The 20,148-nt window shown below is 44.7% G+C and overlaps 1 protein-coding gene across 3 annotated transcripts in view; it reads left to right on the top strand.

Annotated features, from left to right (window-relative positions):
* Positions 1 to 20,148, top strand: part of LOC100121328 (dipeptidase 1) — an 86,741-nt gene that overhangs the window by 55,385 nt on the left and 11,208 nt on the right. For all 3 annotated transcript variants that reach the window (XM_008216768.3, XM_031930301.1, XM_016989884.2), the window contains 4 exons: positions 1,567 to 1,893; positions 5,261 to 5,393; positions 11,909 to 12,097; positions 16,491 to 16,693. In XM_008216768.3, coding sequence (XP_008214990.2) covers positions 1,567 to 1,893; positions 5,261 to 5,393; positions 11,909 to 12,097; positions 16,491 to 16,693 — 852 coding nt within the window. The remainder of the gene's footprint in view (positions 1 to 1,566; positions 1,894 to 5,260; positions 5,394 to 11,908; positions 12,098 to 16,490; positions 16,694 to 20,148) is intronic.

The following is a 20,148-nucleotide window of genomic DNA, read 5'->3' as shown; positions in this document are numbered from 1 at the left end:
TTTAATATCTCGCGCGCGTGATATTAAAACGCGTCCCACTTTTTTAAAAGAAAATTTTTTTATTATTTTTTTTAAATAAAGAGGCTTACACGCGACGAAAAGAGCTTGTGGTGACTTGAAAACAAGCAATATTTAACGAACGACGACAACGGGGCGGAGAATCAATATCGCGCAGGGCACTTCGAAAAAAGAACTTTCCATAAAGTCGATACTTTGTTTTTAATGGAAGCACTAGTGCCCCGTATAGGTACAGAGTGGCAGCGACGGAGTGATGGGAAATTTTCAAATGGGATTTTAGATTGAATGTGCCCCGGAGAGGAGGTAAAGTTCTTATTCCGGCTCGAGGATCCGGGTGTTAACGAAACTTTAAACGAACTAACTTTCCCTTCTCTTGGCTACGCTACTGCTGTATGTTTGTTTGCCTCTAGAGCCGACGCGGGGGCTGAATTGTATACAAAAATTGAATTTTGATTACTGCAAGGATCCGCGGCTCCAATCGTTTGAATCGATGTAATGCGTGTGTAATACTGTATAATATGTTTTGATGGATAATGAGCAATTAGAGCGATTGTACCGGGTGATTATCCAGATTATGGAATACAATGCGCCCCGGGCTATATTCGATAATTATTTCCGCGTATTCGGTTATTATAGTTACGTTGGGGTGTATCATATAACCGGCATTTTTTCGCGAACACCGACCTTGGCACACATCAGCCGGGGATGAATAACGCGATAGCCCTTTGAAATCGAAACGAGATAGAGCAAACGTTTTCGGCGCAAAACGTATTGTTTATACAGAAGTATTATCGTTGTGATTCAGGGCAAATCGCGCGTGGGACCGACTTTTTCGGTGAAACGATCGTATAAAGCGTTTGCGCGGGCTTTTGTTATAAACGAATAACGAAAGAGCCGCGTTTTCGGCTTGACGTTGTATAACTTGCTTACGCGGCATAATAAAGAGGATCGGATCGATTGAATTGAAAGTGATGCATCGGGCTATTAATTTTTCACGATGTTATTTCGCTGATCCATCATCCGTCCCTCGATAAAGTCTTTTGCGTTATGCGACGATATTAATTTATACTTTAGTCGGTTACTGCAGTGTTATACCGCGCGTTATATTACACTCGACTAAAATTCGCCCAAAGTGATAGGGCAAATAAATTACAGCGGCGGGACAGGATGCGCTAGTGCATCAAATATCATTATGGACGAGCTAATAAATACGTATTTACTTTGGCATACGAGCTTGGCTGATCAAACGGCATTCGTACATGATTTAACCTCATCAGTCTGTGTATGCCGCGGGATAACTTCACTGAACATCTGTTGAACTTGTTGCCGCGCGCGGGCGCGACCTAATTGCTGATGAATTTTTTATTAAACTCCTTGGTGTGCTTTGTAGGGGAAGTTGAGGAAGTACTCGTTCATTATTCAGTTTATGCTAACGGCATTCGTGGCTTTGAGGTCTCCGGCTTTATGATAAATTATAACTATGATTTAAACAAAAGCTACGTTAATTACATTCGCACTGAGATTTAGAAACTTGTTTTTGTGTTCCAGGGCGTGGACGCGCGGCTGGCGCTGCTGATAGTGCTGCGGCTGACGGTGTGGGTGGGCCGAGTGGGTCCGAAGCCCGTCGGGGGTGAATCGGCGATTGGGCCGATCGCCTCGAGCCGTGAGCGCATGGAGAAGGTGCGCCAGGTGCTGAGCGAGGTGCCGCTCATCGACGGTCACAACGACCTGCCCTGGAACATACGGAACTTCGTGCACAATCAGCTGGCCGAGTTCGAGTTCGATACCGATCTCAGGCAGGTCGTGCCCTGGAGCAAGAGCGCATGGAGCCAGACCGATCTGCCGAGGCTCAGGCAGGGGATGGTTGGAGGACAGGTGAGGATTAATTAATATAGTTGGCTCGATTTAAGATTGTAAGACGCATTAAAAATGTTCATAATTCAAAAACGACCGTTTATCGTCGATTCCATGAGTACAGCCCTACATAGCGTCCACTTTACCAGATACGTAATCATCAAAATTTCATTAATCAAGTGCTCGTATTTACGAATATGATTCGATCGCGGCAAACAAATGATAAAAGTAAATTGGAATGTCCCGAATATACGATATTAGCTAAAACACGGAATATCGTGTTTACCCATAAACACACGGACAGTCGCGCACATCAACCCACACGTACACGCGCAAAAATCGTGTTCCTCGGGAAGTGAACATTTCGCGGGACGGACGTTATTAGCTGTAATTGCCAAATTATTCATCAGCCCGACTAATTATGCGCCTTAATTAGAGCGATGAGAATTTTAGAATTTGCGCGCTGTATACAATTTCAAGTGCTCGCGTAGAATGTATATATGCTTGCTTAAATAGCATACGTTATAATTTTCGTATGAACCTCGCGCTAGAGAGTTATTCGAGGGTGACTCGCTTTCGTCGGGATAAACGCGAATTCAAAATTCCCGCTTTTGATCTCCTCCCGAGATGTTATTTCCTGACGGTCCTGACGTTGAAAGCAATTTTTCGTTCGTTACCTCGCGAACTCACCCATCAAACACATTATATACTTGTGAAAAATATTTCTCTCCGGTATATTCGCTGTTTTTAGTATAACAGTCGGAAAATCAATATCTCCGGTGAACACACACACATACACACAGCTTTTTAATAACAATAATCACGACCCAATAAACTTTCGTATTCGCACATACGGCCCCCCGGGGGCCGTTATACAGCAAAGAATACATTAAATTTTATTACACTGCAGCAGCGGGGGCATATCCCTGCGGTTCCTCCGATAGCGTTTCGAGTCGTATGATTTAAAACAATCAACCGATTCGGAATGTTGCCAATAAAGTTGGCAGTGAAATTGCGGAACGCTATCTTTGATTGGGCCGCTCTCTCTCTGTCTCTCTCTCTCTCGCTTGAATTTTGGAACGAGCCCTCGATCCGGTCTTAGCACGCACTTTTTCACCCTCGAAATTTATTGTTCCCTGTGTGTGTTTGTTTACCTGATTTATTGACTGTAAAAATTTTCTGCAGCGAGTCGTGCATGTAACAATAAAGTAAGCGTCGTATCGGTTGTCGCTAAATCTCATATTTACACCAGGAGCGAGTATATACATATAGAGACTGTAACACCCGTTGCTGTGTTGTTGCGTCGCTGCAGAACACACGATATAACTTTACTGCGGTGGTCGGCGTTTCTCGGACTGCAATTTCCTTTCTAAATGAAGACCGAACACTTGGCGGTTTAACGCCCATAAACATGCAAAACTTGCCCGCTGCAGTGTTTAACTTTACTGGAATTAGTCCACACACACACATACGCGTTATTGTTGTATTATACAGCGGTGTATTAATAAAAATATACGGCTCCTCAGCGTCGGGGCTTTGCGAACGTGGAGCTACTCGTTCCGTGAAAAATTACTCCGCTCGAGAGAACGGCTCTCAAAAGCGAAACTAATCTTCCCCCCCCCCCCCATGTGATATACCGCCGTCTAAATGCACCGAGAAACATCCCGAAAGTCTTGTGTGCCAGCTGCATCCTTGATACTTATACACTATACTTTGCGGCTTTCTCAAAGACCTTTTTCAGATGAATGTAATAATTGCGGCTGATGTTGATTTATGGACTCTACGAGTGTACATACGGCCTTGGAACAAATTTCCGCGGGAAATTTAAATTCATTTCGTTCAAGTATATCAAATTGCGGAAGTAAATTTTTCTAAAAATTCAAACGGAACATATCCTGTTCTGGCCGAATTCTAGCAGAGCCATGATTCTGCATACATTTTTGATCCCGAGCGCATGTTGAGCGACATATTTCATAAATTCATGTATGAGCCTCGAAATCAATATCCTCTCACGCATACAGTTTCAAAAGTCTGCGTATCTATACATTCTCCTCTCTGCCGCTTTAAAATTCCAAACTTACACACACGGATACGAGAAAAGCTTGAACTCTATCATCCGTAAACAGCCCCGATACGGTATAGCATTTCAAAGGATAAGCGCGACGAGGAACGTAGTGGAACAAAGGCATTTTTCCCGCAGTAATGATTAAGACGAAAATATATACACGTCTCCGGAAAAACAATCGCTCAAGATCTTTTCATCCGGAGAGAGAGAGAGAGAGAGAGAGAGAGAGAGAGAGAGAGAGAGAGAGAGAGAGAGAGAGAACAATAGGGGAAAAAAGGCATCGTGTTTATGTAGCATTGTACGTCTCAAAGGGTTAACTAGCTTTTCCTTCTCATTTTCCCTCGACAAGGATGCAGGAGACGCAGTCTGGCCCCGCGATTTATCGCGATGATGGAGAGAGTTTATTGCTGTTTGAGTAGTCTTTGCTCCGAGCGCATGTACGAGCTCTATATATGAAAACGTCAGTTATTTTCTTGTCTTTGTGCCAACTGCCGGATTGTAATCTGTTCTCCCGCGGGTTCGACTAGTCTCTTTCTCTCTCTTTCTCTTTGGCACAAAAAGTCCTCTGCGGTCTACGTGCGCCCGAGAATTTTTCCAAGCCGAGAGAGAAACTCGAGGAACAACGTATAGGTATAGGGGGAGGAAAAAAATTGATTAATCCAAGAGATGATTCTTCCCTTCGCCGGCGGATTGAATTCCGTCGATATGTAATCGGCAGAGTCAAAGCGGCGCAAATAGAGGTTTGGCGGAGGACGTTTATTAAGATTCGTGTTCGCCGCAGAGACTGAGAGCTACGTACTTTGCCGAACGCGCGGAGACTTTGCATAATGCGCCGAGTTTGACTCGAGTATATTTTTCGCCGACGGGACAAGAGCTTTTCTTCTGTGACCTCGAAGTGTGTAAATTTTCCCAAACCAGCAATACGCCACACACCATCGCACCGGAAAAATCCGTACCACCTCGTAAATCCTCGAACCGAAGTGCATTAGAAGTTACGATACCCCACGATCGATTAAAAACTCTCCGGCCCACATAACGCGCAAGGCGAAAAGAAGCTCCGACTGCAGCCGCTCGCGGCAATAAAATTTCGATTCGCGAAAAACACAGGCGAAGCCGCTGTATGCGCATTCATTACGGTAACCCCCTTTTTTGCGTCCACGCCCGTAAACTTGCGCCAGCAACAATATGAAAAAAGGCTATACGACTGCTGCGTCGTAAAAGAAAACAAAAATCATATACCTTATTCCGTTTGTAGGTTCGCAGAGCGTATACCTATACATACACGTATAGAATTTACAGGTGTGCGTATACATGTGCTTTCAGTTTTGGGCGGCGTACGTGCCCTGCGAGTCGCAGCACCTCAACGCGGTGCAGATGACTCTGGAGCAGGTGGATCTAATCAAGAGGCTCATAGAAAAGTACTCGCAGCACATGCAGTTCGCCACGTCCTCCAGAGGTAGGTACACATTTGCTTTATACGTATACCCAGAGTGGATGTGCTACACGGAGATGCAGATAGACGTCATACGTGATTCTTTTGCTCGATGCGGGATATAGTGTGTACGAAACGCCTCTGGCGTCCGCGTGATTTCGACTAGAGAGAGAGAGATGTGGGTTGAAATTGTTTCAGTGGAGCTGCGTCGTTTGCTTGATTTATTTTTCGGATCGTCGGCGGGGGCCGAGAGGAAAATAAAGAATCCCGTAATGGATTGCTCGCGGGAAAGGTGGGAACGGATGATCGAACGGAAAACGGTAATTCACGCCGTGGTGCAAGAGGAGAGATTATTCGAACTTTAGTTCGATGGGAATTGCGCGCAAGTTGCTCGAAAAAATTGTTGACGTCGAGGGAAAAAAAATAGACTCGTATGAATTGGCCGATAAATATAACTCTTCGAGAGGGGGGACTGGAGGCTGTAAATTTTTTAGAAGCTTCGAACCGATCGGTCAGTCTTCTATGTGCGCGCGACAGTTGCCTCTCTTTCTCTCCTGTCGTTTCTGTCTTTGATGTATTTTATACGTTTCCCCGGAAAAATAAATACGGCAGAGTATCGATCTTCCGCGGACTCACACTCGAGTTTTCGCTTCGCTGTATATTTGTTGTTGCGCAGTTTTCGTATAAATTTTATTTTACGCTGATAGCTACGTGATTATCGACAATTTTCCAACAAGAAATATTTCACGGAATTTGCATAAAACGCAGCCGTTTAAAAAAAAAACCTATGCTCACTCTCACCCCCGCTCGAGAAAACATTTAACTCCGCGCAGGGCAAACTTAACAGCTGACACAGAAGAGCGTATTTGCCGAGACTAAAAAAAAAATCAATTCGACCCTCGATGATATCCCGCCGTATATAATTGATCCGCTAAATCCGAGTCTCGTAACCTGGGGCTGACGAGTGGCTGGCGTGTAATTACGCGTTACCGTTAAAATGGAGCTTCTCGCGCTGCGGGTTAGCACAAGAGAGGGACGAAGAGCCCCGAAAACCCGGAGAAATTGTGCGCGCGCGGCTAATGCGCTGCAGCAGCCTCGCAGATGTACACGACTGCAGCCTTCCGCGAACATGTGTAAGAAAGCTCGCGCGGATGATGGCTTCGTATATTTAATTGTCCTGTTTGTGGCGTTTGGAGATTTGAATTTTTTTAAAACTTTTATTTACGGCTGGCACTTAAAATCCACTCGGGAGCGCGTGTCACTTTCTAATTCCCTGATCCAGGGTAGAGGGGCAAAAACTCGCCCGCTACTCAAACATCCCGTTAAAGAGTTAAACCGTCGTCGATTTCCGTCTTCGCTTACCCCCGGCCGTCGGTATACCTGCGCCGCGCGTCTCTCGGCTCTCGAGTATCCATCCCATCGAGAGAGAGAGAGGGAGAGAGAGAGAGAGAGAGAGAGAGAGAAACACTGTCCCGTAATCCCTCGTCGTATAATTAAGCCCCGGCAATAAAAGCTCCGTTTCTTTACGACCCGACGCTCTTTGCCTAATCTTAATACAATCGCTCCGGACGCTCGAGCGCGGGATGTGTGTAAAAACAGCCCATACGCCGCTGGGGGAATCCCCCGTCCTCTAGTCTCTCATAATTTTACCCTTTTTTCCGTGCAGAGCAGAGCTTTTTTTCCACCTTCGCTCGAAACGTCGACTGTTTCGGACACGTGTATGACGAATCGCCCGCAGTTGCTCCTCGCTTTTACGGCCGGCCCCTAAATCTAAAACGCGCCGCCGGATTCCGACTGTCATATTTCGCGCAGCCCGACACGCCGAGTAGCGCAGGCGCTCGGGTTTTTGGCCCAACGTGCGCGCGCTTGTCGGTGTGTACTGGAGGGAAAAGCTCTAGCGCGCGCGCGTGTATGTGTGTACTTTCGTATGCAGCCGCGCGCGAGGATGAGCCGAGGGTAACGAGCGTATTAAGATTGAACGTCGGATTGCGCACTGTGTGTGCATAGATGTGTAATGCGCGTTTATGTTTATTTTCTATTTTTCCTGTCGGATGTTTTTGTCTTTTTCTTTTTAGCATCGCAGGCGTCGATTTTATCGATTGCGTAAGCAGCAGCGCCCGATGAGTGTCGCGTTCGTTATACGTTTTATCGAAAATTCGCGATGTAACGTCGGTGTAATGGAATAATGACGCGGGGAAAATGAACTTCGCTGGTCGATTGCGAAATTTCTCGCGTTCTTGATTAATTCAAAATGACCGGATGGATATTATTTACATTCGTTTCGCGAGGCAATTATTATTTTAATTAAACATTTTTATTTTACGTTCAAGTGATTCATCGTTTAAATGTTGATTTAATTAGCCTACTTGCACTCAATTATAAATAAGTAAAAAAAATCGCATTTTGAAAACTGGTGCTTCCGCAATCAATAAAGCCAAACTCCCTGTATAAATCTCCCAACAAGATCAATATTAACGCCTCTCATCCCGTTAAAGAGTTAAGCCCTCGATCCCCGTCTTATAGCTCTCCATTTCGCTCCTCTACACCCGAGAAACGGTCACAGCCTAATCCCGTCATATAATCGAGCCCTCGATAATCCCTCGCAAGACACAGCAGCGGCGAAGCTTCCATAAAACTACCCGTAGCTTTATAACGGCAGTTTTGCCTAATCATCGGAACCAAACAGCCCGAAAAAAAGGGAGAGAACCGCTCCGGGTTAAATCCCCGCAAGCCAGCCGTACACAATGCAATTACGCGTGTATCCACGCCGAGGGCGAAATTTCCACACGTGCTACGCGAATTGGTTACCGAAAACTCGTTTACCTCTTTCGCATCAGCTCGGTGTATCCTGTGTACACAGGTATGTAGAGGCTGCCGACGTGTGTACGCGTAGTTTTACGCGTGGGACGGAGATATTTGCTTATTAAATAGATGCAGCGGTTGAGTGAGCGGGAGAGAATGAGGAAATTCATAATCAAGTGGCCTGTTGTATAGTTTTGAGATTAAACATACTGCGAGTGAGAGAGAGGCTTAGTAGAAGCGTAGGCGGGTAAGTAGCGTATCATCAAAGACGCTGTTGCGCGCGAGCGCGCGGAGTTGTGATATGAATTATGCAAACGATTTACCGGGAGGAGGTTGATTAAAACGTTTTAATTCCGACGATTTTGACTGATGAAACGCCTGCCAGCGCTGATGTAGTGGTATTTCGTTCGCGTTGCGGGTATATAATAAACTTTGCCGTAGTGTGCAGTTCGTTGGTTGATTATTTATTTCTATTGAGTTTGTTTGGTTTCCATATTCGAAGCCCGCGCGGCTGGAGTAAAAATTGCATTGTTTGTAATTGAAAAGGAGCGACTCGCGCGAAAAACAAATAATTCTTTTAGAATATATTGAAAAGTCGACTGGCTGTTACGGCTTCTGTTGTTTTGCAAATACGAATCGCTTAAAAAATAACTGCGTCACCGAAGCTAATTTCTGTTGGTCCATAGTTGTCATCGACACTGCATATAGCAGAACGCAGTACATTTAAAAATCAAAATCAAACATCGAGTGCGGCCACGACTGTACCTGGCATAAAATCAATCAAAAATATTTGTTTTCCTCATATCTATACTCTCTCGACCAAATGGAAACGTCCGTCCACTTAACTGACGTAAATCAAAATCTACGTCCGCATACACTCAGCGAAACAATTCTAGCCTATGCCTATATAATGAGTATACACTGAGAAAAATTTGACAGTAAAAATTACTATCTCGGATGATAATTTGGTAACAGACTCGGAAGCTAGTAATTTTTACTATCTCAGATAGTAAAAATTGTTACGGCTTTCAAAAAACTTAATTTTTAAATTTTTACTACCTAAGATGGTAAAATCTACTATAAAATGTGGGAAAAATTATAATATTTTCAGTCGGTTAGGTTTCAATTTAATTTTTTTTTCTGCGGTAATCAGTATTTTAGTTGACATTTTACGTTTATTTTATTATAATGAGTTTCTGTGTCTATTGATTCAACTTTATTATTAATTAATCGTCGTTAATTTTTATTAACTTTAGTTCGTACGCCAATTAATACATGAGCTGGATCTGAAATTTTTTACGTAACAAATCTGGTTAGGTAAATGGTCAACGCACTCGACTCTCATGCCGAAGCTCCAGGTTCGATTCCCGTCGCCGCAAAAAAATTTAATCTCTTTCTTCCAAACATCATAATAATAATCAATAAAAATAATAAATGATAAAGTAATAACAGCGCGAAGTGCCTAAGAGGTGTAAAATATAGAACTAAGCGAAATTGAAATTAAATTTTTAAAAACTCGATTTCATAAAAAATTACTATCTTTGGATAGTACAATCAATATCTTAAAACTCTGTTACCAATTTATTATGAAAAGCAGTAAAAATTACTATCCCAAATAGTAATTTCTACTATCAAATTTTTCTCAGTGTATATTCAACGATCACAAGGAAAAATCGTATACCTGAGTTCTGGGGATTCAGCCGCGCGAATAAACCGATATCCCTCACTCCCGATCTCTTCCCCGCATATAAAACTTTACAATCCCAAACGTCCTGCGCCGGTGATTTGCGTTTTTCTCGACGCCTCGCGTCTTTTACGACAGCCCTATGCTCTTAAAGAGTTGAGCTGCGCTATATTGGTATCTCGGTCTACGCTTTATTAGCCGGACTTTTGAATTTCCCGCCAGTAAAGTTCTTCCCCTTTTGTTTTCCAGTCGTAAATTTTATTACACGCCCACGCGATGCACGTGTGCTTATTTTTTTCGGGGAGAGAAATCCGCTTCATTATAGACGCGACGATGTTGACGGAAAGTTTTGAGATTGACGTTTCGATATATAAAACGCTGAGCGATTTCGAAGCGCACAGGACATATCGATCGTATATTACACACGCGCTGCACCTGAGCCTCGCGAAATAAAAAGCGGCGCAACTTTTTTAGAGCAGTCAGTGTAACTTATCGCTTTATATTCGCGCGTATAAAAAGTTTAAATCTGATCAATTTTTTACGCCTCGTATTTCTCAGGCTGGACGAGCGAGCGAGTGAGAGGAGAGGGAATCCCTTGAAACTGCTTCTCGGAACTTATACGTCCGCGGAATAATAATGTTCCTTTTATTGAAACAAAAAAGAGACGTATTTCACGTCGGAGTAGAGAAAGAGAGAGAGAGAGAGAGAGACTTTTAAGGATCGCTATTTGCATAATGAGGAAAATAGGCTCTCTCTCTTCGATGGAACACTCGATCGCGAACGAGTATGAGTTATTGTTTATACGCTTGGACTAATGATTAGATTGAAAAATGCGTACGACGCGTCAATTTGTTTAAAAGCCGGTTAATCAACGGATTATACCGGCTGCGCGCCGCGGCGCACAAGAGATGAAAAAGAAGCCGTATTACCGTCTGCGAAGGTTATGCAATTCTGTTAATTGAATTAAAAGCGCGAGTTGAATGTACGAAATAGAATCCCGGCACGCGAAAAAATACACGGCGCGTATAATCGCAATTTGACGAGTATAATTCCCCCGAGTGTTTACTCTGATTTAATTATTACTTCGATTGTGTACACGTTTACATATAGTTAAAATTTAATTATAAACGCGTTTCGATATCGTATAATATATGCCCGATGAGCTTGTACGATTCTCTCAGGCTCCAGTTTTTGGCGGGAAATTTAAATTCGTTATACGAAGATGTAGATCTTTCGCGGATTATATCCGTGACCGGGATAAATTATCGGCCGAGATAATCGCGGCTGTTCTGTAATGTTTCACGGCATCGAATCGCGTTCCACTTCCTTCGCTTCTTTTGCGTATATTTTTTCCTTTTGCGAAAAAATGAAAACGTTACGCGTAATTATAATTCCACGGCGCTTTTGCGCATACGTCCGACTTTGGCAGCGAATCAAAAGCGCAAAAGCTATCTTTGTACGTGCTGTGTGTAACGTGCATACGCGCTGATAACGGCTTTACACTGGATATTAATCTGTTGAAAGCTTTTATGGTTTCGAAAATCCGTCCTATGTAATACTGCTCTGCAATAAAAGAGATACTCTCGCCCGGCGTGTCATATGACTGTTTTTATTAAGTTCGGAAAAGCTTTTTAACTTTGTACACAGTGATTCGTGTCATTTTATCGATTTTCATGTAAACATTTTGAATACAGCTCGTGTTGTAAAAATTCAAAACCTAAAAAAGCTGCTAAATAACCTCTCCCCCGACCGAAAAAAGAAGCGAAAATCCCATCCCCAAAAAATAAAGCTCACTTTAATAAAGTGGCAGCAGCAGCCCCTCATCCCCTTATAAACAAGAAGCGGCGCACGTCCCTCTTAATCTCAATCCAGCTAAAAGCTCCTGCTACGGCATCAGAGCGTCAGAATCCCACCGATGCGTAAATCCCGATTCGCGCGCGAAAGAGGCCAATGCTCGAATCTATATTTACGAGTCCAGGGCCAAAGCCCTGTGTACACACAGCAGCGGCAGCAGAGAAAATAAAAAAAAAACACGACGCTTGGTTGCTTGCAGAGATTCTGGAGGCGCACGACAAGGGCAGGATAGCATCGCTGATTGGAGTGGAGGGCGGCCACAGTCTGGGCAGTAGTCTCGCGGTGCTGCGCACCCTGTACCAGCTGGGCGTACGCTACCTCACGCTCACCCACACCTGCAATACGCCCTGGGCCAAAAGCTCCAACGTCGAGCAGAACGACGAGCAAGGTGAGAGCGAAGAATTGATTTATTTAGCTTCTGCGGTTATATTCGCTGCTTTTAATCTTGTATCCTTGGGGGTATCTCTTTCTCTCTCTGCGGGAGTTTTCATTTTTTTCTACTTTCTCTGACACTGTAATTAGCTCGTAAATTTCGATGGGGGAAAGTTTAAACAATGAATCGTCGAGGGAGTGCCCGATGGGCCGGGTGTATAGGCGTGTTCCGCCCAAGTTTCCAAGTGTGAACAGGTTGTTTGACTTAGTTCCGGATTCGAGGAGTTGATGCCTCGAGAGGGACGAGGGCTACTAGGATGTTCCGACGTCTTTTTTCTGGAAAGTTTTTCCTTTCGGCGGGATACGCGTAATTTGTTTCATACTGCGGGAGGGTGATGGATCGTGCGGGCAAGGAAAAAGATTCGTGTGCCAGGGCTGCGAGATTAACCGTTTCCTGGACTGCCCCGAAAGCTCTGCCAACTGTGCTGGGAGAGATCATAATAACACGAGTATTACATTAGCGAGCGGCTGTACGACGAGGAGAAAACTTGTTAATATTCGATGTACGAGCGAGCATATAGAGGACGTTTGTAACGCCAGAGCATAAGCTCAAAAATTCACGTGCTTTACAGTCGTCGGAGCGCGGGAAAAATCGATTCTCGGATAATCGTTCCAAAGAACGAGCGTACGGCGTCAATTTTAACGCCGTAATCCCCAGAAGGCGCGCTCCTCGACGAGAAATCGCCGGATAAATTATCCAAAGACACGAATAAGCACAGTGCGCTAGAGAATCGATTTCCAGAGCTTAATAAAAGCTCGCGGGGTCGTCGGCGAATTTGTTGAATTTCAAGCACGCGCCGTCGTCGAAACAGCAAACATCGGGTTACCTATGCTCTTTCGTATATAGCCGGTGCTTCAGTCTCGCGGAATTCTCTTTGCCCTTTCTGAGAAAAAGAGAGAGAGAGAGAGAGAGAGCTTGAGATCAAATCGGCTCTCTTGTGAATGAATTCGTGTGAATGAAGTGCTCGCGAAAAAGTGTTGACTTTTGATCCGTCGCTTCCTATCAGCCTGATGAGCTTGGAGAGAATGAGAGGACGATAGGGTTTGCGCGTTTCTTCTTTGAAGAGTAGAAAATTGAAGAATGTTTTTCGGATTTTGAAACAAATTTACAAAACAGCACGATCGGCTTTCACGGTAACTCATCGATCCACTCACTGCCGTGTTAATATTCCATTCAGTGAACTCAAAATCCTCTAACGTAATTCTCGGAAAATGCAGCAGCTCATCAAAAGCTCTGCACTAATCCCCGGTAAATCTGCTTTCAAAGCAATATTCTCCAATCCATCAGCCGAGCTGCCGTCATACGCAATATTTTACGTGCTGCCTATGCCAAACTAACAGCGAGCGAACTTTTTCCCTTAAAAAATTAAAATATCCTGCAAAAAGCCTCACTAATCCACGCAGCTTCGGAAACAATTTTTCCGATCTCGAGCCGACACCTGTCCCAGATACAGCCTTCGTTCGAATCGAAAAAGCTCCGACTCCTTGCTACCGCCGCGCGAAAAAATATATGACGCGTATAAAAAAGCTCTCCTCCGCCGGCGTCGAATGAAAAGAGAGAGAGTCCCTCGAAAAGGTACGTTTTTCCGTTCATTAAACGGCTGCAGCGCGCTCACGCAGCGCAGCGAGGGAAAATCGACGTGCACGCGCGGAAATGAAAAAAAAAAAAAAAATACAGTACGGATATTCTTCCTTCTTCGCGAGTTTTAATCAGAAGCTTTGTTTGTTTATCCTAACAAGAAATTCACGAGCTTTCGTCCCGTCGAAAAAGTACCTGTGGTTTACTCTCCCGCTGAATTAGGCACAAACGCACACAAAAAGAAAAAAAACAACAACGAAAAGAGGAGGGATTCGTCCGTTTGAAAAGCGATCGACACAAAGGGAAATCTGAAAATCGATGCCTAACCTATTCAGGCCCGCACGAAACAAATCAACTAAGATACGCGAAAAAAGCTCTCCTTTCAATCCCACAGAAAATACAGTCCCTCTCTCTCTCTCTCTCTCTCTCTCTCTCCTCACGTGCCTTCGATATATACATGTATGTATATACACACACAAAATACACAATAAATGCATCCCACCGTCGAAAAAGGAGGTCGGCAGGCAAAACCGAGGGCCATTGTTGCCGAGCTTTTCTCCCCCCTATATACGACTGCCATCCCTTTCCCTCTACTCCTACTTCTTCTTTCTTCTTTATCCCAACTCAGGATCAACTTCTCGGCGTTACTCATGTGCGCATATACGTGTGCGTATGTGTTCGAGCTTCTCTTCTCGAAAAGAGACGTGTGCGAGAGGTTTAATGGCATTGTGTACAAGTATACAGACGTACACAACTGCGTCGCGATTAGTCTGGATTTCTCCTTGTCGGCGACGTCTCTTTAATCGCGCTTATCCTTAGCCTTGTTCAACGTCGTGTTCGCGGATGTGTGCAGTCAAAGGACCTGGTGAATTATGTACGCGCGATTGCGTCCTTATGTACTGGAGAGTAATAATTGCGGTGTTTACGACGCTATTATGGAGGAGAAGAAGACATTGTTGAGTATACTGCTGAGAAGCAAATTTTGAAAGAAATTTTGCCTACACCTAGAGAAAGTTTTGAAATGATAAAATTTTCGACTGCACGTTACAAACATTTTTTTATATTTATCGCCCTGTATCGGACCTGAAAAATCGCCTTTTTAGGGTGCATTTATCCGGCATTTTCGGTACCTTGGCACGTTTTCTCGTGGATCTAACCTCGATAGTCTTGAAGAGGACGGAAAAACATTAAAAAATAGGTGGTGTTCCCATACCACAATCGTACCGGAACATTTGGATTCAAATTCAACTTTTGATGACGTTTGTAAGCAAATACATCATAAATGCGAGTCGACAGCAAGAAAAATACAAACTTCGCTCGATAATATCGCTACCGCTTAACGCTGAAACTACAGCAGGCCCAGCAGTAGAACTTTCATTAGAGTATGGAAATATTATTCTTATTTGAAATTCATAAAACTTGCGGCGCAGAGAAAGAGAGAAATATAACGGGCAAGTAATTCTCTAGGAGAGAAGTTTGAAAGGAAAACATTGAAAGTATAGCGGGAGAGATCTCCTCTGCGTATTTATTTTTCATCTCCTCTCTCTCTGGCGATAAGATTTTTCGAAAAAAAAAGCATTAAAATTCAATCAACCCCCGTCGGTAGAAAAGAGCATCGAGTTAATCCATAAACTCGCCCCGTGTGTTCATGGCGGCACTTTACCTTTATGTCTCGAAAACAAAGCGCTCGCCGCTGCCTCGGGTTGTTTGAAAATTTCATTTTTACGTCTGCTCGCGCACCGCGCATAAAAAGTCCCGCCGCCGGTGTATTTATCGTTCGACCGCGCCGCCGATAAATTCTTATATGGACGCAATCTTCGCGAATTCCACGGAGTCTATATCGGGCGGGGAGCGGAGGGAAAAGGCTGCGAATTCAATTCCGACGCGCTGTTAATCTCGCCTTTAATTTTGCGTACAAAGCGAGAGAAAATTCCCCGGGAGAAAATTATGCGCATCGAAGCAACTGCTCGCACAAAGAAGTGATAATTCAATTCCGAGTAGTGTACGCGCGCGGGGGAGGTGCGATATATACTCGATTCTGCGAAGGAACAATTAATCTCGCCTTTGTAACTGCTCACTTTTGGCACGCGCGCGGCAAAGGTGAAAAATTGCCCGCGGAGAGCTTGCAAATTGCTCGCCGGCTCTTGAATGCTGAATATGCCGGTTAATATTCATTGTTCGTTTATTTCTGAAGGGCCCTTCATTTTTCCCACCTGACGTAGTGGGTGTGTATACTCTGTATGGTATAGATGTTTTATTTTCGAATCGCCGCGCGGTTGAAAGTTGTATTTTTCGATGCGGCCCTCTCGAAAGAAGTGTCTGCGCCGGTATATGGGTCGAAGCTCGCTTTTGTGCGCAGCTCGCGCGAACTTTCGCGGAATGTTCGTCGACGTTCAGGGGGTGTAGAGTATAATACGAAGTACTTTTCGCATTCCTGTCTCGTTTTTAGTATTTCGTTCGAGAGAGCTTTATGGCGAGTGGAATTTCATTTCTCGTTATGCGATTGGGTTGTATCTTTTTTCGCGATTCCGCAGCGCTTTTTCGCTCGATTTCGCTCGAATAATCCATCCATCAGCGAAGAAACAGCCGATAATTCAAAAGCATAAATCCGCATCCGGACATACCCCTTCGAAAAAAGTAACTCCGAAAAATCCCCGCATAGAGAGCTACTCTTCCCCCAGCCAAAACGAATGGCTTTAATATCTCCAGCAGCGAACTGTTCCCACACACGTATATGCATAATATAACGCTTCGGCGTCTGGCATTGCAGGCGGCGGTCTGACAACGTTCGGCAAGGCGGTGATAAGGGAGATGAACCGACTGGGTATGCTGATCGATCTGAGCCACACGGCGCGGAGGACGATGAGGGACGCGCTGAGGACGAGCAAGGCTCCCCTCATATTCTCCCACTCGTCGGCCTTCGCAATCTGCAACTCCTCGAGAAACGTGCCGGACGACATACTCCGAGAGCTGGTATGTATTATTATAGCTATATACAGACATCAGAGCCATTTCGGCCGATGCCGCTGTAATGCATGCGCGCGCGCGATGGACGGGGATAATTCGAGACTGCGCTGCGAGATATGCTTGCGCTGCGGTATTGGACGCTCGTGGTCGCGTCATTATTGGGCTATTGGGCTCTGGCGACTTGGACTTTGGTTGCTGTTAAGGCTAGAGTGTATCGCATCACTTCTGCGCGCCGTGTCTTTTATCGAGGAATAAACAAGCGCTGTGGTCGTCGATTCTCGATTCGCAACACGAAGAGGGTTGATTCACCCCCTTCGCTCCATCACAATCGTCCTCTTTTCTTCTCTCCCACAGAGCCGCACACTTTTCTTCATATCGCGGCCATTTTTTCTCGCCCGCACCTCGCGGCATATTAATATGTCGCTCCGAAGAGTGGCCGTATTATACTCGCTCGGCTCACTTTTCTCTCTCTCTCTCTCTCTCTCTCTCTCTCTCTCTCTCTCTCCTCTACTTTATATAAATGGACCGGTACTCGCGCGTGTGTCCGGGACTATACCGCCCTGGGGGTATTCATTATTCCGGTCTCGTAGCGCAGCTCATCGAGTTTCTCCAAATTGATTGCATGTTAATGCGCTCCGGCGACTACGTAATTCAGACCCTCAAGCTTCTCTCCTATACATTGCTCTACTCTGTCTCGGGAAAGAGTGAAAAGTTTCGCTTTGTTTTCGCGAGAGAGATAAGAGTTTTATGTATCTCTCTCCGCGAGTCCGTTCGATTAAAATGCATGGCCGATTTTTCCGCGCAGCTCACACACACACACACACACACAGGCGAGCTCTAGATTACTCGTACGTGATTTCATTCTGTTCGCGCAGCCCGATGTTTCACGGTGCTTAGTCTTCCCTCTCTTTCTGCAGCGATACCCGGCTTTTATATATACAGGTATATCTATATATATAAAGCGCATAGTAGGGGTGTAAACGTTTCTCTGCGCTTTTTGTAGCTACGTGTTCGAGTTGTTTAACACGCGCGAGCGCTGCAGAGGAGGTCCAGATAAATTGCTCCTGTTTAAACGAGGGGGATTGGAGGGGAGGGGGGATGCATGCACATTCGCGAATATTTTTCCGACTCTGCAGCGCGCGTTTTGTTTTTCCGAGCTCGAGTTATATGTGCGCCAAATTGGGAGTGTATAACGTGCTTTTTTTATGTTTTGAATCAGGTAGTTAAGCAAAGCGAGAGCTTTTTTTTGAAATTCTGATGAATACAGTACACGTTTGCGGTGTGTTCTTTTGGGCGAAAAAATAGATCAGCGCGTGTCGTTCGCTGCGAATCGAGCTGGTATTTTTCGATTTGTTAGACGGTGTATGGGAAAATGTACAAAGGTTCGATAACGAGGTACGAAAATTCAATTTTTTCAAGAATTTTTTTCTACCTCGATTTTCAAAAATCACGAATACACACAAACGAGCGATTAATAATTTTTCCCCTCTGCCTCGCACACTTAATTAAATTCCTCTCGTATATAATAACACCGCGCGCGAGTTCAAAAAACATTTCGCATTAAGACACGTCGCCTTTGAGCGGCGCGCGACTGCGCACAAAGCGGCAAACCGCTGCCATCCCTTCATTAATTAAATACACATAGAGCCCGAGCAAAGCCCCACCATATTCTTTGACTGTCCCCCGCGCGTACAGGTCGCGTAGCGAATTCAATTTCTCGGTAAACACCCACACTCACACACGTCCATAGAAGTGCGAATAACACGTGTGCACTGGCGGATTGCTTGCATTCGACATTTTACGCTCGCTTTTACGTGTTCGCGCACTGTACGTTTACCTCGAAATTCCCTCAAACGGCCAGATCCATGGACTTCGGAGACTGTAGGCGTGTGCGCATTTCCGGAACGCTGTGTACCTGTCGGTGCAGTATTTGAGTAGAGCCTGAGCTACTGAGAGTATATTTGCTTTTTGATTCTATTTTTCGTCGGATTTAATTAAATGGACGCGCGGGGGACACTTAATTGCTTCTAGGTAATTCCGAGGGGGTATAGGGGGTGTTTTCTTTTCAGGGTTTACTTTACGAGTGTGTACACAAGCTTGACGGGGTTTGTTTGTGTAATGCGCAGTGTGATTGGAAACGGCTTCCTTTTACGGGAAATATTAACTTCTCGTTCGTACTTTTAATTCACTTTGGCATACACGCAGCGTTATTTACTATATATGTAGCTCTCGTATACGCTGTATTTATTTTTTGTCGAACGGAGAAATGGAGAGGCAGCGACGGGTGTATGTATAAAGAAATAAATAAAAATTTTACATACATTCCTTCCTTTGACACATCCCTCCGAGTCTCTTTCAATCTTCATTTTTGCGCATCCGAAATGAAATCGGTTGAAAATAACTGATGACCGAACTCTCCCAAAAATACTCCATCGCTCGGTTTGTTAACAGCCACCGCGCAGGAACCCTAAATTTTCCATCTGTCTAGACTCACCGCGGCGCATGGAAAATTAACGCGAATCGTTATCAGCCGGAGCCTTTAACAGCTCGTAAATCGCGGCTCATAAATGCTCCTAAATATAAATCAATATTAAATACACACACGGGCGGGGGTGACACCCAGGCATACAGAGAGCAGAAACGCCCCCGCACGACTACGACCCACTTTCAATATGTGGCGAGTTTACGCCGGCCGAATATGGCGCAATTTTACAACAAAACTGGTTAAATTTTACGCTCATGCCTACTTACCGCCCTCTCTCTCTCTCTCTCTCTCTCCAACTGGGTGGTATTATTCCGGCGCGTGCATAGTCCAAGTGGTGGCGTGAAAATATTTTACGCCGCTTTGAAAAGCTAAACTTTAGCCGATATGTGTTGCTCACTCTGTACGTTATAATACGACGTATATTATTCTTTTTAGATAGGACGTGTGCTTCTATCGTGATTCGACGGACGTATGACAAAATAATAGTAGCCGTGACTCGGAGGAACGGGCAGCTTCCACAAAGACGCTTTCGAATCTTACATCACTATCGAGAGAGCTATATTCGAGTTTTATTGTGGATCGATTATTTCTTTCCCATTGTAGTGTCTCGGACAATGGGGCGGACGACCGCGTGAAAGAAATCTTAATGTATCCCGGCGATGTATTAACGAGACCTGTCGATTGCCTTCTCCGACGCGGCTTCTTTCATATAATCGACACTCGATCCACGCGCGAAATGGCCTTTTTTCTTTCTTTTTTTTTTAATCAAACGAAGCGCGCTGGCTGTGAAATTTATACGCTTCCGCGATTAAATAATGTATACGCAGGGTGAGAAGAGTTTGTCAAATCGGACGTGTCTCTAGCACACGTCATATATAGAAATAATAAATTCAATTACGAGGATTCACTGGTTCTTCCACTTCTCCCTTCCCGGCAACGTCAGACTCCATATATACAAGCCAGTTGAAGCTCATTA

The sequence above is a fragment of the Nasonia vitripennis genome, chromosome 4 (assembly GCF_009193385.2).
Source record: "Nasonia vitripennis strain AsymCx chromosome 4, Nvit_psr_1.1, whole genome shotgun sequence".
Lineage (NCBI taxonomy): Eukaryota > Metazoa > Arthropoda > Insecta > Hymenoptera > Pteromalidae > Nasonia > Nasonia vitripennis.
The sequence above is the reverse complement of the archived record's forward strand: the minus strand, read 5'-3'. Positions and strand labels throughout refer to the sequence as shown.